We start from the raw sequence: 23,434 nt of genomic DNA, 5'->3' as shown, positions 1-23,434 counted from the left end.
AATTCTTCTCTTTCACATTGTTGTTGGTTATTTGCTTTAAGAGAAAAATGAAAGTATGTCCCTGTTGAGCTGAAGGAGTAGTCAGAGGTTTTGAGGAACGGAACCCGTCGAGCCTGAGTTGGGTATCCTCACTCAAACGTCATGACTGACAGCTGAGACTGACTCGTGATAGGTCGAGCGCGCAGGGAGGCCCCCAAAACCATGTTGCTGTGTCGTGACAGTACAAAACCGCTGCATCACTGCGCCGCCCAACCCTGCCACTTAGATCCATAAACCACTCAGATGATAGATGCTCTGTTTGTGCAAGTGCATTACCAAAAATACAATGTGTGGATTTCATTGGGAAACGTGCATTACTCAGTGTCTCGGAAATATGCGCTCCAAGTCTGGGAAAATAGATTTTTGTTAACAAGGGCCAGAGTTAAAAGTGTTATTGCTACTTTTAATAGAGTATTAATCTATGTCGCTGGCTTTTTGAAGAGATACCTGCTAAATACTCAGAGAAATTCAGGATATTTAAATAGATGCAATAATAAATGGTGACATTTTAGAAAAGAAAACACACTTGCAATAATGCCTGGAGATGGCTATCTTGGGATATGTCATGAGAAATGGTGTATTACCATGACAACACAGCTGCTGTCAAGGTCGCAGTCGGAGCGAGAGTTCAGCGGCAGAAACAAACATCGAGGATGATCGCAATAAATCAATTCTCTCTCACATGAGCCTTTACTCCACGTTTAAAATGGAACTGACTCCTTCCTCTGAAATGGGACGCCGCAGGAATCTATGTGGCGTCACCGGCGTCTTCGCCACAGTCCAAAGTGCTTCCAAATACAGTAGAGGAACTTTTTATTATTCATGAGGCCCCGGGGTTCACACAAGGCCAGAGGCTCGGCCCCAGACTCCTTAATGGCTGAACCGCCCTTCATCGCAGCCGAACCCGCCCTGTGATCCCAACTTGGCAGTCACTTAGCCCAGAGGATCGAGACTCCTCTGAAAGATTCAATAATGCATTAAGGATCACAGGGAAGTCAGCTAATTATGTTCACACACACACACACACACACACACACACAAACTGTTTCTCTCGTGCACACCCTCATCAGCACAGAGTGAATGTAGAAGTAGTAATTAAGCATTTTGCATCCTTAGCTGCAGCCATGTTAGTGAATGAAAAATGAATGAAGTGTTTGGATTTACCCTGTGATGACATGTTATTTGATGTCCCTGTCTTTCTCTCTGTGTGTGTGTGTGTGTGTGTGTGTGTGTGTGTCCCTCGGCATTAGGAGATAATAATAACCTATCTCAAGGCGACCCATCAGTCTGAAATATTGATGCCCCTGCTGCAAGGCTGCCGGCTGCAGCAGCAGGTTACGAGGACACTTCCAGTGCTTCATGGAGGAGCAGGCAAACCCCACACCCCCCTCCTTCAGCAGGGAGACGCTGACCTCCTCCACTGTGCGTAAGAAGCATCATGGTCAGGGCCTATGTTTTTATTATCCATGTATTTGTTGGTATTTCCAGAACTTAGATTCCAAATCACTTCAATGATCACAGATTAAAATACACAATATAAACACAGTATAGGTACACTATACAAAATCACTATCTATGTGTCTGTCTGTGTAGTATCTAGTATTTTGTATTAATTTGCCATTATGTTTTAATATATATATATTGTGCCATTATTTTTTCTATTTATTGTGCCATTATTTTTCATATATACAAATCTGCCAATATTTGTTATTTGCATTCACATGTAGTATGCATTTCTCTTTCAAGGTGCATGTGAGAGACTATAGTGAGTGTGTGAGGGTATGATGGTGCATGTGAGAGACTATAGTGAGTGTGTGAGATGGTTTTCTCCCTGTGATCATCGATTCCTAAGTGGCCTTGTGAGCATCATCGTTCAGAGCCTCCTCCCAAGTGCAGCGATTATTATATTACTGTAACCATCTGTAACCATGGTGATTTGTTTGCCATGCCACTCGCTGTGGAAATGTATTTAAGGGATGAGAGAGTGGGCGGAGGAGCAGCGGGTGCTGCAGTCTGTGTGAGTGTGTTTGTGCATGAGTACAGTGCCAGGGGCTAAAACAAACAAACTCACACCACACTCACATATGTACAGGACCTTGATCTCTGAGATACAAGCACTATATAATGTCTAAAACCCAAATAACACAGTTAGACGGGACAAATACGAGACTGTCTACATTTTCAATATTCAGTATGATGTTAAACAACAATATGATTCATATTTACTAGTTTACTGTGAAGTTAAGGTTATTCTGCCAATTAAAGCAGCTCTCTTGAAATTATTATTAAAATATTAACTATTAGATTATACACAGAAAGGAAGATGTTAAATATTAAATGTGTTTTTACTGAATTATTATGTTAGATGATCTGCTTTTATTTTGTTAAAGATCAACACTGTCATTCACTGCTTTTTGATGGTAAACTCCAATAATAGGTGGACTGCGCCATCTTGTGGCCATAGCTGGTAGAGTGATATGCGCCTAAATAAGTTTAATTTTCCAGCCTCACGCAAATGATTAAAAATAAAAATACCGAATAAAAGAATAGACATTAAAATGGATTATTAGAAATATAAATATCAGTTGTAAAAATAATTTTAAAAACTATTTATTAGAAATAGAAATAATAATGAAATAAATGTGGCTAAACTCCAAAAATGGACGAACTGCGCCGTCTTGTGGCCATAAATTGTACTGTGCCTTGCTGTGATTCGAAATTATTAAAAGTTTAAAAAATACAGGAAACACACACTTTTTTAAAACCTTCTCTCTGCAGTGAACACAAACAACAAAAAATGACTGAACACTGCAGACGTGAATGAAGACTCACTGATGAACGTATCATTTTGAAATGGCTCCAAACAAACAACTATAAAACAGGCACGACCTTCATATTATATATTATATATTATTGATGTGTATTCACCTTAAGACGTACACAATTGTGGTTGAAGCAGCATCAGCTCTGTCCATCTTCAGAACATTTTCTTTGCAGTATCAAAAACGATGGAAACACCGTCATCCTTCCCCTCCACTGACACTGCTGTCTCTTCTGTGGAATACAACGCATCATTTAGATTTAGATAAGGTGAATGATAACTTACATATAACACACACAGTGTTTCCATAAGAAAATATAAATATAACATCCTGAAGTCCAGGAAACAACTCCTGTGTCAGAGGCCTGTCCAATGTCCAACCTGATTCTACACTTAACAATATGTGTCGAATGATGCCAAAGACATTGATACATAAATTGACACATTCATTCTAAACACTCTGATGTTTGCACTCCCTTTCTCATAATCAATTGATTCATGTGACATACACACTAAAAATACACACATGAGCCACACACACACGAGCCACGAGCCAGACATCGCAGCTTTTCACTTCATCTACATCGCAGAGAATAACATTTCTATTCTATTCTATTTGTGCTGCTCCAAATCACAACATAGATTATCTCAAGGTGCTTTACATAGAACTTCAAGACCTTAGAAACTACCAAGAACCCCAACAATTCCCACAGTGAGCAACACTTTGGGGACTGATTTGATTTCCACTCAATACATTAACAACTACAATAGCATGAAACGTTACATGTGTTTTAACAATACGGCACTGATTACTTATATTTAGTAGCATTCAAACCAAAACACACAAGAGCTGAAGAAGACCTTTCACTTTATTCTTATTCAGAATAGAGATGTCAAAGTTCACCCATTTACAATATCCTTGACATATATAGAAGGTTCAGTGTGCAGAGTTTCGTGATATCAAGTGTTGAAGTTGCATGTTGCAGCTGAACACCCCTCACCTCACCCTCTCCTTCCAAACATGAAAAAGAACCTGTGGTAGCTTCAGTTGTCATAAAAACTCAAAAGGTGTTTAGTTTGTCCAGTCGGGACTAATGTAAAAAACATGGCGGCCTCTGTAGAGAGGGTCCCCTCGATGTCAATATAAAGTATTTAAATATAAAGGGCCTTTCCTGGGTAAAGAAAACTACAATTCATACAATTTACATGAAACGAACTCGTGAAAACATCATGAGGATTATTCTACATGTGATCTCTACCAATTGTTCCCTTTCACCTAAATCTTTAAAGTCAGAGAGTTTAATCCACCAGGTAACAGTATAACAGTAAGTGTATAAGAAGGACATGAAGAAATGAGCCTTGAACCAGGACTGGTTACTTTTCACAACTCATCAACACCTCGCTCCCAGAACAACTTCCATTACTGACCCTTCACAATAAAAGTCCCATACACATACTTCCTTCTATAGTATCAAATCATAAACCCTGATATTTCTTCTAACAATAAATGAAGCACCACAATTTTCAAGATGCTCAAAGACTCAGACACTTGAATTCTACCTAATAAAAGCACCGTGTCTACTAAAGGAGGAGGCGTGACCCGCGTGCAGAGGCTAGCGCTAGCCGCTAACGCTCAGCTGCTCATCTAACCCCAGACTCCGCGTGTCAACACGGTGAATCAGTGACAGAGGGACCAACACAATGTGAACAACAGTGGGAGAGTGAATATGGTTCGAAACCCGCCTCACAGGATCAGCAGGGTCACAAACAATTCAGACCAGGAAGTGGAAAGGGAAGTGACGCAGCACGCTCATCTCATTATGTCAGCACGTTTGTCAGGTGGCCAGGCGAAGGGATCTCCATACACCGTTTATTTAAGAAATTGAATTCATTGTTCAGAGAATAAATATAATCCTAAATAAATATTACATACTTATTTGTCCTTATTCGGCTTTTCATACTAATACTCTGTTTATCACAATTTCAAAACAACTCTTATGTACACGTGAAAACGTCATAGTACAGTGTAATGTCCCAAATGGCATGAAAATATTAGTTTAATGTACGAAACCAGATTAAGATATAATTTTATTATCACTACTCACATGTCGACTGGAAATATTTCTTCCAAACTGTAGCTGTTCAGACATTTTCTTACTTTATTCAAGACACAGTTCAGTTACATCAATCGAATCACAAGTGAGACACGAGCTTTCCATTGAAGACAATAGATTGTTATTCAATTACACGAGCCTCTGGGAGTTTTCTACAACTTTAGGTTTGACAGCAACAAGACAAGTCTTTGACAACGAAGTAGTGAATAGTGAAGTTAGTGCAGCGCCATCTGCTGCTCAAATTTGTGTCTTACACAGTTGGAGCTCTTACAAATAATACTGACAATACATCACATGTACCTTATTCTTATACTTTACTAATCTTATTTTTAATTCCCTACACCACTCTCTGCTTAATTTATTTTCTACTTTATACAGATTATACTGCGACTTAATAGATCTAAAATGTAATATAATCTCAACAGTTGCCCTTAAATGCTTAAATGCTGCTTCATTTGCAATTGAAAATATTATTTTATGAGAGATTTCTAATTTCTTTGCTCTGTCTGAGAATTCGTCTTGTTTCTATTATTATTAGCAATAAACCTAACAAGACGATTATAAATGAAATTATATATGAAACATGACCTGACAGCAATTCTGTCGACACCATTAGAATTCGAACAGTTGTTGATTATTTCTTTTCAGGTGGTTGAGACATTCATGTTTAAATCAACTGATCCACACTCCAGTCCACAAGGTGGCGGTAATGCGCAGGGAACGACTCCTGGTTTGCCAACCGCCAATACACACTACAAGAAGAAGATGTCAACTTACACAGTGACGTAGTTTGCACGAGGAAGTGGATTGTAAACACTGCATGGACACTGGCGGTGTTCAGAGTGTAAAACGGACTCGATCGTGAAACAACCACGCTGTGCGAAACCTCCGCTAACATCTACGTGCTAATATTTACGCAGTGGACGCTGGAGCGAGCCGAGACATGTGCGCCGGTTTCTGCTGACACGAAAACTGTATGCAACACTGCAACAGAGACATTTTAATAATGATGGACAAGAGGTCATGTCACCCACAGCATCGCAAGCAGCACAAGTCACACCAAGCTCATTCCAGTGCAGACACAATTCAAACTGTAACATTTAACATTGGAATGTATTAGTCATTTCAAGTAAGATGCTTCTTTAAAATGGAATTTCTACATTAATCTACCAATATCAACTCAACTGGATTTGACAATAGGAAGCAAGAGACAAGAGAGAGAGAGAGAGAGAGCAAAAGACAATACTGTGTAAACTTGTTTTCTATTTCTGACTTGTTTTTCCAATAAAGTGTTAGTTTTACGTAACAGAAGCAAATGTTTAATTGTTTTAATGACAGGAATGTATAAAGTTGATTGTGACGTCTGGTCTTTAACTCTGCGGGATCGTCTTCCACACGCTGTGGCCGTCCTCGCTGAGAGTGACGGCACCGCTGGCTACCAGCTCCATGGCGGCGGGGAAGGCGCGGTGCTCGGCCTCCCTGATTCTGTCGCACAGACTCTCCTCGGTGTCGCAGCTCGTCACGGGCACCGCCTCCTGCGCGATGATGGCCCCTGCATCCACCTCTTCCTGACAAGACAACATCTGTTTCACGTCTTCCAACACACACACACAAAAACAACTTGTCCCATATTACTTTTCTTTCATACTTACTGCCACAAAGTGAACCGTGCAGCCCGTCACCCGCACCCCGGCCTGTAGCGCCTGCTTCTGGGCATTCACGCCCTTGAATGACGGCAACAGGGACGGATGAATGTTCAGCAGTTTTCCTGCAACGGAAACAGACGCTGTTTAACGTGAAACCAGAATTAAATGTAAGAAAACGTTTGTCTTCTCGACGGCATCTTCACCGTTCCATTTCTTGACAAAAGTTCCTGTGAGGATCCTCATGAATCCAGCGAGACACACCATCTCCACCTTGAACTCCTCCAGGACGCGATCAATGGTGCCGTCAAACTCCGCCCGGCTCCCGTACAGCTTGTGGTCCACCACCTGTTCAAGGTCACACACGATCATTCAATTAGGGAACAAGTCGTATCACTGAACTTGGTTTTTAATACTTTTCAGAAATATTTTTTATACTCGTGTCTGGATTCCAGCCAGTGACGCTCTCTTCAGGCCCTGCACGCCCGGTCTGTTGGAGATGACGACCACAATCTCTGCCGAGCTGGACGGACGCTTGGCCTGCTCGATCAGGGCCTGGAGGTTGGTGCCTGGGACACAGAGCAACAATGACAAATCGTACTAACTAAACTTCTTCCCTGGAGTTTCTTTGCTCTCTTGTCCAGCAGGTTCTCATGGATCATGGCTGCTCCCTGTATTGGATCATGGTTCCCACTACTGCCTGACATCCACTCTTGTTATTACTATTAGTCATAATTCCATGACATTAATATTAACTTATTTATTATTGTAGCATTGTTACATATTACCACCACTGCTACTGTAATCATTGTTTTTCATTGTAACTGTACAATATGTTCCTGTTGCGTTGTTCTGTACACGTGACATCCATTGCACGTCTGTCCGTCCTGGGAGAGGGATCCCTCCTCTGTGGCTCTCCCTGAGGTTTCTTCCACCTTCTCTTCCCTGTTAAAAGGGTTTTTTGTGGGCAAGTGGGGTGTCACTACCTGTACAGATTGTAAAGCCCTCTGAGGCAAAATGTGTTTTGTGAATTTGGGCTATACAAATAAAATTTGATTTGATTTAAAGAAAATATTAGGGGGGAACTAAGTCCATCTAGTCTCAGGGTTTATGTGGAGAGATGTTTACTTGTCTACGTCCGTCAACCACAAATCAAATTATTCCTTTTACTCAGCGTTATCAGAGTCCAGCTGCAACTCTTATTTGCAGATGAACAAAGAACACACCTGTGCCAGAGATGAGAACAGCGACTCTCGTCCTTTTGCGTGGTGTGCCGTCGCTGCCGTGGCAACCGTTATTTTGCCCGACACCCGAGTGATCGGCGGCAGATGATCCTGCATTCAGCAAGCTGTTGCTCAGGTTACGCACAACCACAGCTTCTGCCCCTACATCAACACACACAATAAAACTTGAATTATCACAAACGTCTGCTTTTTACGATTCTTCCTTCACTGTGCAACTATATTCAGTTATCATTGTTTCAGTAGCTGACCAGGCAGCTTGTGAGCCAGTGAGCCCACGATCCACGCCTCCTCCTCGGCTTGCAGCTGCCGCAGGACTCTCTGAGCGTCCGGCGGGGCGACCACCAGCACAGCGCCCAGGCCGCAGTTGAAGGTGCGGGCCATCTCGTCGTCGCTCAGGCCGCCCTCCTTGTGGAGCCAGGAGAACACTGGAGGGATGTTCCATCGGGACGCGTCTGAATCAGGCACAGAGACAACGTGGAAATAATCGCACAAACATTCTTCCTGTTTTCCTCTGCTAATGCAGTTCTGTACACTGTTTACATCAACACTTTTTTATGCTTATGATGCAGAAGAGGGTGACGTGTACCTAAATCAACCGCCAGCTCCTGGGGCAGCACTCGAGGGATGTTCTCCAGAAGTCCACCCCCTGTGATGTGAGCGTAGGCTTTCACGGCGCCGCTGCGGAGGATCGGCAGCAGCAGGCGGCTGTAGATCTTTGTCGGTGTGAGCAGAACCTCACCTGGAGGCAACACAATAGTTCAAGTGCGGGTTGCGATATCAGCGTTTTTACTTGGGGTGATAATAAAAAGCACACGTACCGACAGTCTGTCCAGGGCCGCTAAATGGGGCGGGGGAGCTGTAGCTGAGGCGGGCCCGCTCCAGGACTTTGCGGACCAGGCTGAAACCGTTGCTGTGGACTCCGGATGACGCCACTCCGATCAGCAGGTCCCCCTCGGCGATGTCTCCCAGTCTGGGCAGCATGGCGCCCCGCTCCACTGCTCCCACGCAGAACCCGGCCAGGTCGTACTCACCCGGAGCGTAGACGCCCGGCATCTCTGCCGTCTCACCTCCTGGAAAAGGACATTTTTTGAACACAGACCTCTGACATCATTTACATGACTCTGATCACAAACATAAATAATATTGATCAATCAGTCCTCTTCTAATCATTCCACTGTCACTTCTCTCACCCAGCAGAGCGCAGCCCGCCATCTCGCAGGCCTTGGCGATGCCGCCGACCACAGAGGCGGCCACATCCACGTCCAGGCTGCCGCAGGAGAAGTAGTCGAGGAAGAAGAGCGGCTCGGCGCCCTGGGCGAGCACATCGTTCACGCACATGGCGACCAGGTCCTGACCCAGGCCGCCATGCTGCCCGCACGCCTGAGCGATCTGATGGACAAAACAATGCATTTTTAAAATCACCCTTTTTTTTTGGCACCTTGACTATTCAAATCCATTAAGGAAAATCTTTTTATCTCCAGACTCGCCAACAACGAGCTCAATCTGCTTCAAACATCCATGAAATAATCCTGGATGTTTCACACTTTAAATGAATCTGTATTTTCTTTTTAAGAAGCCAGAGTCTAAGCCTGTCTGCAGATAAGCTCGTCTCCCCCGCTGCTCCATTACTACGCAGCCAAATCTGGATCCTGTTTTCAATGCTTACTCATTATAACCCATGTGGAAATTACCAATGCCAATTTGGACCGAGTGGAGCTTTTCTGCACTTTCATTAGATTCTCATTTGTTCCAGGTCTTAGCGGCGACAGCTGGGGGCCACATATTGAGAAATGAAACAACAAACTCCCATCCCACCTTGAGCTTGGTCCCCACGCCGTCCGTCCCAGACACCAGGATCGGGTCGACAAATCCCGCAGCCTTCAGGTCAAAGACGCCAGCGAAGCCTCCCAGTTCTGCGTTGCACCCTGATGGAAAAATCAAAGTTACAGTTACTCCCTCATCCATTCAATCTGATGTCAACACGTGTCATGAACATCTACTGTTTGTGTTAAGGTTCTTTTTGACATGACACTGAAGTTACCAGAGCGAGATGTAGCTTTAGCCAGAGGTTTGATCAGCTCCACCAGCTTATTGCCGGCAGCGATGTCCACTCCGCTCTCCTTGTAGGTCAGACCTCTGTCAGAGACACAGTTTTTATTCCCACTGGCTTCAATTCTAAATCTCAACTAGGTCTCGGGGAAGAGGATTAAAAAAAAAAAATCAGAGGGGAATTTGGGATTGTGGAGAGGAGCACATTTGTGTGGTGATTAAAAAAAGAAAACTAGGACACGAGTGCATGTACACTGATGTTTATTATTCAGGCAGTTCTATGGGATTTACAGTGTGGAGATGATGGGAAGAAAAAAATAAGTACACACAAAAAATAGAATGTTTCAGTTGGAAGTGTGTATTTTTGGCGTGCACCACACTCACACACACCGGGATTGGTTCAGGTGAGCGATGGCACGGTGGCCGATGTCGCGGCGGTAAACTGCACCCGGGAAGCCAATGGCAGCCACCCCCTGATTGGCGGAACGCAAGGCTGCTTCCAAGGAGGAACTGACCGCCGTCACAGTCAGGACCCGCCCACCGCTGGACACCACACACCCATCCTTTAGGGAAGTACCGGCGTGGAAAACCTGCAGCCCCGTGTCCTCCACCTGGGAGAGGCCTAAAGGACGAGAGCAATTAAAGATGTGCGTTGAACAAGTGTTGTGTTTTATTTATTTTTGATGATTCTATGACATTATCAGTTTTCTAATGTATGGAATGGAAAAAACGGACAGAAAAAGATAATAGGTTTATCAGTTTTTGAGGCGCCAGAATACACTGTGACCTTCTGATGAGGTGCGGTATATATATATGCCATCTTACTACACTCTGACATTTAGCTCGCACAGGCACATTCGTGTGGTGCCGCTGCAGTGTCATGCAAACCTGTGATCTCTACTCCTTTCTTGTAGGAGCCAGGGTAACCAGGGCTTGCCATGACAACCGTGACAGCCGAGCTGTCGTGGTGCCACACGGGGGTGTTGGAAGCCAGTGTGCCTTTCATGGTGTTCATTATCACTTCATACAGGTCGCTCTTCAGCAGGGGCATCAGCACCTACACAAAAAAAAAATAGGGTTAAGAGTAAAATATTATGTTTCTTGTGCATCTACGTGGTTTTACTGAAGAATTGTACCTGACACTCAGGATCTCCAAAGCGACAGTTGTACTCGAGCACCTTCAAGCCCTGCTTGGTCAACATCAGCCCCGCGTACAGCACACCTGGAGAGAAAATCCAAGACGGAGACTGTGTGTCATTCATCCGAAACTATAAAGTCACCGCTGCAAAGACAACAACACGCGTGAGGGGACAGAGCACTCACCCACGTAAGGAGATCCCTCCTCCTTCATCTTGTCCACCGTCTTCTGAAGGACCGTCTCTCTGATCTGCTGCAGCAGCTCCGGACTCACCTGCACAGGAGCCAGAGAAATGTAAATTAATCAACATTGCAGAGCCCGGTTAAGTGTTGGACAGAGATCTGGCGGCAGAGTACGACCTCGCTCACTGTTAAATGTCAGCACGGTACCTGAGGGGTGGGGCAGTAAGCCCCCATGCCGCCAGTGTTTGGCCCCAGGTCACCATCCTGCAGCCGCTTGTGATCCTGCGCTGGAGGCATCGGCGACACAGAGGTGCCGTCGCTGAAACAGAGACACTAAAGGAGGGACACATCCCGTCAATTTCCCCTTAAGATCAAAATAAGAATAAGAATTTCACTTTAAACCATTTGACTCACAGACACTTCCTCTCCTTCCAGAAGCTCCTCAACCACCACCGTGTCCCCTGCAGCTCCAAAGGCTTTGTCCTGTCAGAGGGACAACTTTCACATGCTGATTTGATCCATTGTTTAAATAAAACCAGTGCAGTGTCTGTTTGGAATGGGTTGTTCTGTCGGCCTGTGGTAACGCTCCGGAGCCGTTTTGGAAATATCCCTCGTCGTTACTGAATCCTCCTCAAACACTTCTACACTTTATCGTTTGTGTGCAGAGAGTAAAGTTAGAAAACTGTAATCGAGATGTAATAGTCACATTTGATCAGAAATTGAAATAAGTGCTTACTTTTTATGTGTGTGGCTTGTTTATATGTTTAAATCAGTTATTTAACTGCTGTTATTTTTTTTCATACATTACACGTCGGCTATTTCTGAAGTCTGTTGAGCTATCAACACAATCTTCAGACCCAAATTCACGACCTTTCAAACTAAAAGCTCTGTAATCCCACTCACAATCAGACACTGCAGCAACAAATCTAAAGTTTTGCTTTTATTTTGTAGTTGTCTATGAATGTTTGGGTCCACATGCGACTGACCCAATCGTGAACACTGTATCGTAAATACATATCGTCCGATAGTCTGGTACCTTCATGATGTCCATCACAGCCCGACACGCCTCCTCCTGGTCTCCGGCCACGATGACCCCCTTCCCGGCTGCCAGGCCACTGGCCTTCACCACCAGAGCAGGAAAGTCGGCACTGGAGACGGCAAACAATGAGAGCAGCTCAGTAACGCGTAGAAAGAATCTTTTTTCTCGCAGGAGACGCTTCTGGAGCAGATGCTGGATTGCCGATATAAAACCCAAAATATCTTCTGTGGGCCGTTTAGCATCTGCAGAGCACACGATTGTGGATGTGTGTGGATGAAGGCTGTCAGGACATGGCAGCTGTTGTTCTGCCCAAGATCGTTGATGTGACCAAAGAGATGAAGAGTTACGACTGTCTCTGCTGTTGCTTCTTCAAGGTCAGTGTGGAAAAACAACCATCGCTTCGGAGATCATTAACCCAGACAAAAAAATACTTCATTCTACAATTTTCTGTGTTTAATGGCTCCGAAAACCAGAACTCTACAAGCTGCCTGTGGCCACGAGTACACTTGTCTACTGTACTGACGTGCGGATGTAGTTGCAGGCCTCCTGGGGGTCGGTGAAGGAGCCGTAACGGGCCGTGGGGATGCCGTGCCGCTCCATGAACGCCTTGGAAAAGCTCTTGCTGGCCTCTAGCTGGGCTGCTTTTCCAGAGGGGCCAAAACACGGCACTCCTGCTGCCGTCAGGTCATCGACGATACCTGAAAGAGACGTTAACCCATCAAAAGCCGATGTGACGCGTCTATGTATTAAGACTCAGGCAATGTTCCTGAACTGCCTCTGACCACTGCCTCAGTCGGAAAGCGACGTATTTGAAGACGAGGAAGCGGGAGAGAATTTTAAATCAAAGTTTAACAGTGAAAGCCAAATGTTTATGCGAGCAAATGTTTTAACTTTATGTCTCTATGTGCTTCAGAGGCCGAGAAATGTAAGTTTGTGTTGATGTAGGCGATTCTTTCCGCTCTTCAGGTTTTAAGTGGTCGTTTTCAAACGGTGCTTGGCTTTAAGATAGCGTTTCCGTTTGCCGTCTTACGCCTTAATGGCCTTGAGGTGTCAAGACAGACACGATACAATCGAATGACTTCACTTACCTGCAGCCAGCGGTACCTCAGGCCCGACCACCACCAGCCCCACATGATGATCCTTGCAGAACTGAGCCAAGATGGTGTGGTTGCTCACAGATACCTCTGCATGGAGGAAAATCACAGGGAGCAACAGTTTGTGGGGAATTTACATAAAAGAAAAACTACCAGTCTCACATACAGGGCTGGGAATATCCTACAAATACTATGTCAGTCATGTAATAGAACCATTACCTTAGAATTCGTTGCAATATTTACAATTTTAAATTAAAACAACAGTTCCCTTACGAATATGCATTTAAATCTGGATTATTATTTGGATTCGAAGGGATTCCGAGGATTTCTGGGAGGCCAGAAACACAGAAAACACGAGGCTAATCACAATGATAAAGACATTTCCCAGAGTCCATGGGAAAAACATTTGAAGGGCTCTTTCTTCGTGCACAAAGTTTCCTGGAAATCTGTTGAGTTTTGCGGAATCCTGCTGACAAACAAAACAACAACAACCACGCAACAGACCAAAGCCAAAACACAACCTCCTTCGTGGAGGTACAAAGGAAGAATATGAACTGAAAGGCCTTAATTAGTGGTTGGATTTACCAGAGTTGCTGATCTTCCCACAGTTGGCGGTGCCTGCGTTACCCGGAGCCACCAGGACCTGCTGGATCTGTGGCGACTGGGCCAACTTCCAGGCCAGTGTGTGCTCCCGCCCTCCGCTGCCAACCACCAGCACCCGCTCTGCCATGGCACCTGGGTGAAAAATGAAGAGATCCCAGCGTGATGTATTAAGGCGGAACCGCGCACGCCTTCGTGGTTATTTTCTCCAGGACGGCCAGCGCTTCTTATCCGCCTCCAAGCGTTCGCAAAGCCACCAATTAATTGCATGAAAGGCCTGACATATAACAAAAGGTGTTTGCTGAGCTGCGAGGAAGCGCTGACCTTTACCGAGGCCTTGGGTCTTATGTTATCTTGTAAAGGCCACACTAACAAGGATGCAATCAACTAGAACAAAAACACAAGTCAACAATTAAATGGCGTGGTCACCAGACAGGGCCCGAGCACTGAAGGCTGAACACAGAGGCTCATTTGCATAGAAAAACAAAACCATTATCAGGAGATACAGTAAACCATTCGCCGGAGCCTCGGCAGTTTGCTGCTTCTGCTGTCTCTTCCTCTGAGCGTCCAAAACCCATTTTCCGTGCAGACCATATTTCACTCATTACTTGCAGACGCCTTTTCTCTGCAACCAGCTAAAATATTTGTTGTGTAATAATTGATTATATTTGAGAGGATTTCACGTAACAAATTAAATGGTTCGACATGATATGCACCGTCGCACAATTTGAATTCACAGTCTTGCTCACGACACGCTTTTGGAATCGATGTAATCTCATCACTTGGAGAAAAACTTGAATAACGTCACTGGATTTGAGGCTCGTGTGCTGTTCTGAAATACAGACAGTGATAAAGAAACTGCAATGACTCCTGTGCACGTTTTAAACCCCCGTAAATCAAACGGGGTCAGAGTTCAAACCATCCCAATCCGCGTTGACCTGAAACCAGTGACTTCAGCTCTGACGGTTGTGCAATTGCGACGTTTACTTTAAAAGGCTCTGAATGCCACACGTTCTGAAAGCTCCCTGGAAGACGAGCCGGGATAAGATAGAGCACAAAAGGCTGAGTGTTGCAGAGTGGTCGCACATGATCCACAATTAGGCCAATCACCGCTTTTGATTGAAATCACTCCTCTCATGTGACTCAAGTGTCAGAGAGCACATGAGTCTGAATGATGCCTGAAAGAAAACTGCAAGTTTATATGAAGTTTTGCAGCATTTATCATAATGAATGACTTTTAAATGACTTAATAAAGCTTATGACCTCTCACCATGCTGTAAATCTATGTCCTCCACTGAGGATAAAACTGAAATGTGGATGAATGAATGGATAAAATGACTTGTGCAGAAATGTCAAGACAAGCATTCAACGCACTTTTGTTTTGTCAATTTGTTTGAGGTGCCACATAAATAAAGTTTGGTTGATATTTGATAATATGGCTGCACATGCTTACACATATTTGCAATTTAACATGATCGGCTGTGGCTAATGTCTGATGCGGCCTCTGTCATTATCCCAGATCATTTCTCAATCAAGTCAATGTTTCTTCACTGCGAGAAAGTCAAGTGAAATAAACACGTGTACGACTGAAACATGCAGATACATTCGCGCACGAAGCTGGGATGGAAGAAACACTCACCTGTGCGTTAACTCTACGTGGAAGCAGGGAATAGCCGGAGCCCGGTTCAGGACGACGGTGACAGGAGTGCGTGAGCTCTGCTTGAAGCCTGAGGACTGAAACACACACATCGAACACACACACCACACACACACCACGTGGATTCAGTATCTCACTGATGCGCAACGCAAACGCTTCTAGAATCGCAACGCAAAGTTACGCAACGAGCGCAAAGTGTCGTTAAATGTGTAAGATAAGTGGTCGATCAAAGTTGATTTCCTGTTTCTCACCTTTATTTTGCTGCGGAGGGAAACTCACCGAAGTTTTTTTTGGGGGGGTGAGATTCTTCTTCCTCCTCCTCCTCAGGATGCACCGAAAGAGAGGATCATGGGATTTGGAGTCAATCGGGTGAGGCCTTCGAAGCAGCTTTCCTCGTTTTCCTGAACAAAGGACACGTGATCAATTAACTTTCCTCTAATTAACGTCCGTGTAAATAACTTGTTCTGCCTATTTTTACATGTATGTTACACATCTCTTTCAAATTATTGATAGAAATCGAGATTTTCAGGCAATAACTGAGCCCACTTAGTTTTCTCGTGTAAATAAACTACATAAGGTAAACAGACTTTTAAAGCACCATATAAGTTTGCTAAATAATTTATAAATACATAAATATAAATTCGGATATTTTACATAAACAACAATGTAATGTAATGTGAGCCCTCAATGTGATGTTGATATGAAAACTTATTTTACAGAATAAAAATGCCATACTTTATATATGTGGTAATATTTGTATTTTCTTTTCATTTATAGTAAAGTTTATTGTTAAACTGTAAAATGTCGAAAATAGTAAACTGTCAAGTCTCCCTTACGTTTATTTTTTTAAAATAGTTTGATAACCACATGTTAGGGTCATTGCTATTTTGTTTTATATAACAAATATATATATCAGCATCAGACATTTTGACTCCCTAATAGAAGTACTGACATCATATTGATTGGGTTCTAGTAAAAATACTTCTTGACTTAAATCGTGACGCATCATTTATTATGATTTGTAATCTTTTGGTTTACTTCTACATTTTATTGTTTTTATTTTCCTTCATATGTAGGAAGTTATGTTTGCTGGTCAGTTGTATTTTAAAAGCTCCTAATGTTTTTAATCTTATTCTAAAAATGTAACTATAGCGATAAATCTATTGCAGTGGAGTAAAATAATACAATATTTCCCTAAAAACTATTTAATTGGAGCCTAAAGTGTTAACACTCAAGTCAAGTGCAGTTAACTCAAACCTGCACTTACATACAAAGCAAATCTTATTTCCCACTACTGCTTATTTATCCCTTGTACTGACAACATTCCGCCCTGTGTATAATCCTAATCCGATTATTTATTCCTGTAACCTTTGTCTAAAAGCAGCTGATTCTAAAATGTGTCTAGAAAAAACCCCAAAGTTATGATCCTTTTATTTTCACCATCTGTTTTTTAATCCACTGAGATTATAAATATCTTTATGAAGTGTGTCTTGGCCGAGATAAGAAGCGACAAAAGCGAGCTGCAGATAAACAACGTGAATCAGATACTAGATATTAATGCAATAACTCTGAATTACACAGAAAAAATGACGGATGCGATTTCTAAACAGATCAGAGAAAAGATTTTATCCATCTCGAGAGGAATCTACAGTGAAAACTATGAAAAGACAACAGGCATCAGTGATGAAAATGTACATGGATGACAGTGAAATTACTTACTCGTGGGTTTCTGCGAAACAAAATGTCACAGTATCAGTTTTATTTCTCATATCGCAATAAAAAACTTGTTACGTTTTAAGTCTTGAGTCCACGTGTGCCGCTGCAGTCAAAACAGAGGGAGTTCAGGCGCGTTGAGGAGTTCTTGTCCGACTTCTGACTGTCGCAGGGCGAAGAGCGTGACGCCTGAACCGTACGCTGCAGGGATCGTGATGTGCGTTAACAGGGGTCGCTCCTGTTCCTCTTCTTGGACCATCTGACCCACCTGACCTAATCGGAAGAAAAGAGGGAGACAAATGAGGGGAATGTTTTTACGAGATAAAAAACATTAGTCAAACTGAAATCGTCAAAAAAGGGATTCACCCTCAACATCCAGGACTTTCCATCGCGGGTCAGACTGGCTCTCTGAGAAACCCTGCATACAGGAATCAGGCACTAATCGCTGCAGGACGTCTTCTCGGCGAATCAGCAGCACTGATTCGCTGCAGAGTCGTTGGTGCACCTCAGCCTCGCTTACTAGAAGAAATTTGACAAAATGATAACACTGGGATGGATGACAACACAGGAGTCCATCCCTTCCCGTTACTCACCTACATCTAAAGGATTTGTCATGAAAACAGCATTAGGTGCGACCCCAAATATGAGCTGGTGGTGCCAGGCGTCGGGCACCTCCTCTCCCTCGGGCACAGCCAGCTGCATGTTCATGGTCGCCACGGGAACAGCGCTCTTTCGAATCCAGCGGGCGAGCCAAGGGATTAGCTTCACCCGCCGGCGAGGGTGAAGGTGGAAGAAGCGACCCATCACTGCGCCTTTACTGGCCTCCTCTGCTCCTGCGATAAGCTGAGCGTGAGTCGCACCTGAAAGGAAATATAGTCCTTATTTGACCTGTATGGTCATTAGAGAAACACAGGATCACACTTTTTATGATAGATGAATATACATGTTTGTTTTCAACTCAGACCCTCATGTGTAGGACGAGGGCTAGAGTCAAAAACCCAAAATGTCAAGCGTAAAAAGTGGGGAGCAGAGCTGAAAATTATAATTACGGCTTCTCCTCCGAGGGGAAAGAAACTCATTGTCAAATTGAAGAGGGTCGTTTTGGAAACAGCTGCTTGGCAGTGCCACCGGCTGTCACACCGGCAGGAAGGAAGCAGCGATCGTGGGTTCAAGTTGTGACGCAGCCTCATTCTGTGCTGCGAATTAAGGTCACAACCGGTATCTGTGAACCTTTAAATATTACAGTTAAAATATGCACCGGTACAGAGTCATCCTTCATATATTCATAATTTATTACCTGATGTGTCATGGGAGAATCTGTTGGGAGTTAAAAGTGTTTCTCGCTTAATATCTTCCAGTGTAGTGTGACATATTTAAAAAACTGGAATAAAAGCAACATTATAAATACTTTACCTGCAGAATTAAGCTGTTTGATAGTTGACTGCATCAGGACCAAACTGCTTAAGGGTGATTTATGCACATTTACTATTATCTAAATAAAAAGCTTTGCTCGAATTTCAGATTTATATCAAAGAATATTCATATAATTGTAATTTCAGATGAGGACATGTGGGTTATTGAGAAATCATCTACTCACACGCAACAAAATAAGTCACATTAAGTTTGAGGTTCTGAGAAAACAGCAGTTTTATAGTAAATTTAAAAAAATTGAGCCAGAACATAGGATATGCTCTTTCATGATTAACTGCAGCACTCACTCTGCTGAAACGTGTTTATGCAGGTTTAACCTCACACAGGTGAGGACATGATCGGTGGTAAGTAACGCCCTCAGCTGCAGTTTTGGCACCAGTGTATCATCTGAGAAATTTACCGGCTTCGCTCCGGGACAGCAGATAGTCAGGCAGCGGTGACTCGTTCCTCCTCAGGCGAGTTTGCACACAGCGATCGGCCTCCTCGGGGGCCACGTCCACGCCGAGGGCCTTCAGGACGTCCACCACGGCCGTGGCCCCGCAGGCTGACGCTCCTATCTGCAGGGTCTGCCTCTCCAGAGCCTCCTGGAGGGACCACAGCATGGCTCTGCCACCCTCCTCTTCCTCATCAGGAGCTCCACAAAGCTGCTCACACTCTGACTCCATCTGAGAGGCTCACCTGCAAAATCAGGGTTGTAGATGCGATTACAACTCCGTTTCCTGAGCATCTGTGAACATGTGTTGCATTAATCTACGTGCAAAATTAAGCCAAAGTGAGATAAAGTATAGATTTACTATAAAATGTATAAATGTGTCTTAACCCACTTTAGATTATTGTAAAAGTCATTGATAATATTTCTCACTATGCAACTTCATCTCTTGATTGTACCAAACTGAATACACATCCTCCTTCACCTCCATGTGTCATAACAACAATAATAAACTGTGTGTCTGTGTTTTCTCACCATGACAGAAGAACCCGGCTGCAACAATGACAAACTGCGCATGCGCACACCACACGTGGTCCTTTCTTCAGGGCTTTGTTTGCGCCGGGTAGGACAAGGAGGCGCAGGGACAATCAGCGCCCCCTGCTGACCGCCTCCAGCCACGACAAGAGAGAAACGCACCACACAACTGGAGATGACAAAACCACAACATGCATAGTTAAATTCTCCAGGTAAGTCGCAGTATAATGTATATTTGTGATGTGTGCTATTCAGCGTATGTATTCTACAGGTCATGTACACAGATTCATCCACGTTATTAAGGCAAACACACGTGCAACAAATACAAAATAACTGAATGGCTGCATTCAGTTATTTTGCTCAACCTTATTTTCTAGCCAACAGACAGAATAAGTAAATGTGTATAAAAATGTTTGTGTTCAAATATAAAATGTCAAGGAAAAACTCTTTTGAGCCATATCCAAGAGCCTCAGCCAATTCTGTATCAACAGCTGCCGCAGCGATACGGATCCTTAAACGCTCTGCACAGATAGAATCAGGAGACTTAGCGCTTTCAAGCAACGTGTGATCCGTCGAGCTTGTGTGAACGGCACAAAACAAAATGCACCTAAAGTGTCTCAGCGGAGGGAGGGTGGCGGGGGTATTGCAGATACATCAGAAGCACAAAGCTCAGGGAAGAAACTCAATACAAAATAAACGACTGTGTATATTAGAGCACAAACAAGTACAAGTGCCATTTGACCTTAGAAACAGACAAGCATAGACAAAAAGTACCTTTAAAAGACATTTTATCAATAGCAACAGATGCATTGTACCTTAAAATAAGTTAATTATAATGTATATTTATAGGCTTTTAGATATTGTGACAACTTTGTGCTTTTAATATGAAGCAAACTCTCCCCTCCTTATTAAAAAAAACCAGACCAGCACCACGTGACTGGAGTAATAGTTACAAAATGTCTTTTTTTTAATGACATTTCATAAATAACTCCCACAAACTGGCAAATAAATGTCTCTAAAGAAATACCTAGAAAGTTTTTCAGATGAAGGGATTTCATAATTGGAATTCTCAAGAACGCGTGAAAAGAGCTGATGAGTTTAACGAGTAACATCATCCAATTCATGACAAAACTGAAACCGAGTGGTCTCCCGCTGACTATTACGACCACAAATCAATCCCAAAAACTGAGAGTGGAGGGTCAGCATGCTCAAAAGGTCTTATTTTGAATTTCAGTTATTTTAGACCCTTGTTTAAAAGTGCTCTGGACTCCAAAGACTGCCACATATGCTGCTCTTCTCCCTGCTGCACTCAGATGCAGCCATGCTGACACTGCCAGTTTTCCATCAAGCCAAGAGATGTCAGTGTGGCTGCATCTGAGAGCTGCACAGTGACAACAGCAGCCTATGTGGCAACGCAGCAGATGCAGTGTGGTGTCGCCTAGGTTGTTGCTAGGAGGGGGGGGGGCAGCCTGAAGGGAGCAGCGTGTCGCCGACGGCCGCCTCCCTTTTTGTGTCCTGCACAGTTATCACACGTGGACGTGGAAATCGAGAGACAGCAGACAAGCTCTTCCGGAAAAGTCAGAGCAGGGTTGTTATAATCAGGATGCTGCTTTTGTCCTCGTTCTCCTTTTTCATACAGATTTTACTTTCCATTTACAAGGTCAGAGGTTTAGAGCAGGCACTTGTGAACTACACTTCATTTCGTGAAGCGCAAATGACATCCAACGGCAGGGGGTTGTGAAATCAGAGACTTTGATCATGATATGATTGCTGGTGCCGGACGAGCTGGTTTGAGTGTTTTCCGAAACAGCTGATCTCCAGGGATTTTCACACAAAACAGGCTCTAGCTTTTACTCAGAACGGCGTAAAAAACAAGACAGAAAACATCCAGTGAGCGGCAGCTCTGTGGATGGAAATGCCTTGTTGATAGAAGAGGTCAGAGGAGAGCGGCCAGGGCTGGTTAGAGCTGACAAAAAGACTTGTCTTTACAAGCTGTGGTGTGCAGAAAAGCATCTCAGGATGCACAACGCGTCCCAGCTCAAGGCGGGTGGACTACAACAAGAAGTCAGGTTGCGCTGCTGTCAGCCAAGAACAGAAATCTGAAGCTGCAGTGAACACAAGCTCATAAACACTGGACGGTGAAAGACAGGACAACACAATCTGCTCAGGTGAATCTCAGCTGCAGGTTTGGTTTCATAATACCAGAGATTGCCTCATGTTGACATTAGCCATTTTCAGATATGAACTCCAGAAAATATCCGGATTATTGTGCCCAGACATTATCTAGAGTTTTCCTTTTGCATAGAAAGAACGCAGCAGGAGAATGTCTGGGTTGGACACGTTCCCCAAAACAGGACACTCTCCGGAACATTAAGGCAGCGGGTGGCATCTGGGTAGAGCGTGCAGTGGGCGGGACATGATGTATGAATTACGCAGTGGAAATGTCATGTTTAGTGAATCCTCGAGACATTATCCTGCTGTATTCTCACATGGGCTCACTCAGACGTTTTCCTCAGAGACTGGCAGGAAATGTTCAAGAGATTGTCTTGTTTAACCACCAAGACAAAGAACTGAAGCAAGTCAGGTGGAAAAGTGATATGAATGAGAGATCCAAAGACTTTTGGTTTATTTAGAAAGTCTAAGCTTTGCCTTGATCTTCCTACAGTAACTTTATCCGTACTGATCCGTGATCACGGACATCAATCCTGGTTGGTATTCATCTCAACTCCCCTACCTCCGCAGTGTCTAGTGATGGCTGCTGGAAGTACTGCAAGCGGAGAGTGATTAAAAGTGACTGGGCTCTCCGGGCGCAATCCAGCGGCCTGTACAAAGCATGCCAACAAAGAGATGAGGGAGGAGGGGAGAGTCTTCACATGTCAGGGACAAGCAGAGAAGCTGCGTCAGTGACCCACAGGCAGCCTTCACTTCAACATCACCTTTTCTTATTTGCATCTGTGGAGACGCTGAAGAGAAAGCGATGGAGTGGGGTTTTCTTTTTGTAAAGGCTCAACTATTAGTCATCAGACCCGTCAACAAATATCTTGTTTGATGTGAATGCTGTGGACATGAAGGTTGAGGAAAATAAAGATGTGACAATAAATTGAAGAAGCTGAACAGTGAAAAGAACCCGCTTGTATGCAAGTAAAAGTCTGAAGGCTGCTGCTGCAGCTTAGAATTGGTAGTTAACTGGATGTGTATTACTGTGTTCTCTGTGGACACTGTACGATGATTAACTGAGATCTGTAGCTCCGTACAATGAAGCATTAGCACCTGAATTGAGGAAAATCTTAGGCAGAAGCTCAGTTCACCATCAAAAATCATATAATTTGCAAAATAATTTATTCCAACAGTTTCAGACATATACCTCATAAACTGCAGGTCATGTATAAATCACCTACTCTGCACTTTTTTCGCATGTTTCCTATATTGATACACAAACTTCACTTCAGCTAAGCGTAAAATCGTATTTACAATATTTCAACAATTTTTTGGCAAAACTCAGCTCCGGTCTTTCTACGCAAAAATGCACAGGTTGATGGAGACATGTTGATCTGTGTATTAGACACTGCAGAGTCAATGGCTGTTAAACTTACACTTCTAGACTGTCCTGCACAGAGACATGCTCCGACCTCACAGCGTGGCTGCGTCGCGTCCCAGCTGCTGCGTAACATCTTTTTGACACGACTGACGTGAAATAAACAGAGGT

The 23,434-nt window shown here is 43.7% G+C and overlaps 2 protein-coding genes across 10 annotated transcripts; both read right to left on the bottom strand.

Annotated features, from left to right (window-relative positions):
* Window positions 1–5,959: 5,959 nt before the first annotated feature.
* On the bottom strand, window positions 5,960–17,548 carry gart (phosphoribosylglycinamide formyltransferase). Of its 5 annotated transcripts, none has more exons than XM_069521310.1 (23): window positions 15,872–16,014; window positions 15,603–15,697; window positions 13,949–14,098; window positions 13,358–13,453; window positions 12,793–12,967; window positions 12,267–12,378; window positions 11,645–11,713; window positions 11,438–11,563; window positions 11,234–11,321; window positions 11,047–11,132; window positions 10,799–10,967; window positions 10,295–10,532; window positions 9,903–9,997; window positions 9,677–9,786; window positions 9,052–9,250; window positions 8,680–8,931; window positions 8,448–8,600; window positions 8,110–8,313; window positions 7,844–8,002; window positions 7,056–7,186; window positions 6,824–6,965; window positions 6,627–6,742; window positions 5,960–6,542 (listed from the first exon to the last, which is right to left on the bottom strand). In XM_069521310.1, exons 3-23 carry the CDS (start codon window positions 14,091–14,093, stop codon window positions 6,345–6,347), a joined length of 3,063 nt encoding a protein of 1,020 aa, XP_069377411.1. In that variant the 5' UTR covers window positions 14,094–14,098; window positions 15,603–15,697; window positions 15,872–16,014; the 3' UTR covers window positions 5,960–6,344. The 5 variants fall into 5 exon arrangements, with proteins under 5 accessions (XP_069377411.1, XP_069377413.1, XP_069377414.1 ...); XM_069521312.1 differs by having other exon boundaries at window positions 10,301–10,532; XM_069521313.1 differs by having other exon boundaries at window positions 10,301–10,532; window positions 15,900–15,967.
* LOC109643993 (uncharacterized) lies at window positions 17,045–19,865 on the bottom strand. 5 transcript variants are annotated; one of them, XM_020109264.2, is made up of 5 exons: window positions 19,729–19,865; window positions 19,165–19,442; window positions 17,927–18,193; window positions 17,700–17,852; window positions 17,045–17,606 (listed from the first exon to the last, which is right to left on the bottom strand). In XM_020109264.2, exons 2-5 carry the CDS (start codon window positions 19,427–19,429, stop codon window positions 17,446–17,448), a joined length of 846 nt encoding a protein of 281 aa, XP_019964823.2. In that variant the 5' UTR covers window positions 19,430–19,442; window positions 19,729–19,865; the 3' UTR covers window positions 17,045–17,445. The 5 variants fall into 5 exon arrangements, with proteins under 5 accessions (XP_019964823.2, XP_019964820.2, XP_069377416.1 ...); XM_020109261.2 differs by having other exon boundaries at window positions 17,700–17,880; window positions 17,931–18,193; XM_069521315.1 differs by having other exon boundaries at window positions 19,589–19,735.
* Between the last annotated feature and the right edge of the window lie 3,569 nt (window positions 19,866–23,434).

The sequence above is a fragment of the Paralichthys olivaceus genome, chromosome 24 (genome assembly GCF_024713975.1).
Source record: "Paralichthys olivaceus isolate ysfri-2021 chromosome 24, ASM2471397v2, whole genome shotgun sequence".
Taxonomy (NCBI): Eukaryota; Metazoa; Chordata; class Actinopteri; order Pleuronectiformes; family Paralichthyidae; genus Paralichthys; species Paralichthys olivaceus.
The sequence above is the reverse complement of the archived record's forward strand: the minus strand, read 5'-3'. Positions and strand labels throughout refer to the sequence as shown.

Excerpts from the sequence above, each read along its gene's own strand:
- gart (XM_069521310.1), bottom strand. The coding sequence starts at position 14,093 with ATGGCAGAGCGGGTGCTGGTGGTTGGCAGCGGAGGGCGGGAGCACACA. Across the intron at positions 12,379-12,792 it reads GCCTGCAACTACATCCGCAC|TGCCGACTTTCCTGCTCTGG; the intron begins GTCAGTACAGTA and ends TGCCGTCTCCAG. Across the intron at positions 6,966-7,055 it reads TGGCTGGAATCCAGACACGA|GTGGTGGACCACAAGCTGTA; the intron begins GTATAAAAAATA and ends GACCTTGAACAG.
- LOC109643993 (XM_020109261.2), bottom strand. The coding sequence starts at position 19,429 with ATGGAGTCAGAGTGTGAGCAGCTTTGTGGAGCTCCTGATGAGGAAGAG. Across the intron at positions 18,194-19,164 it reads GCTGTCCCGGAGCGAAGCCG|GTGCGACTCACGCTCAGCTT; the intron begins GTAAATTTCTCA and ends ATTTCCTTTCAG. Across the intron at positions 17,881-17,930 it reads TCATGACAAATCCTTTAGAT|TGTTATCATTTTGTCAAATT; the intron begins GTAGGTGAGTAA and ends CATCCATCCCAG.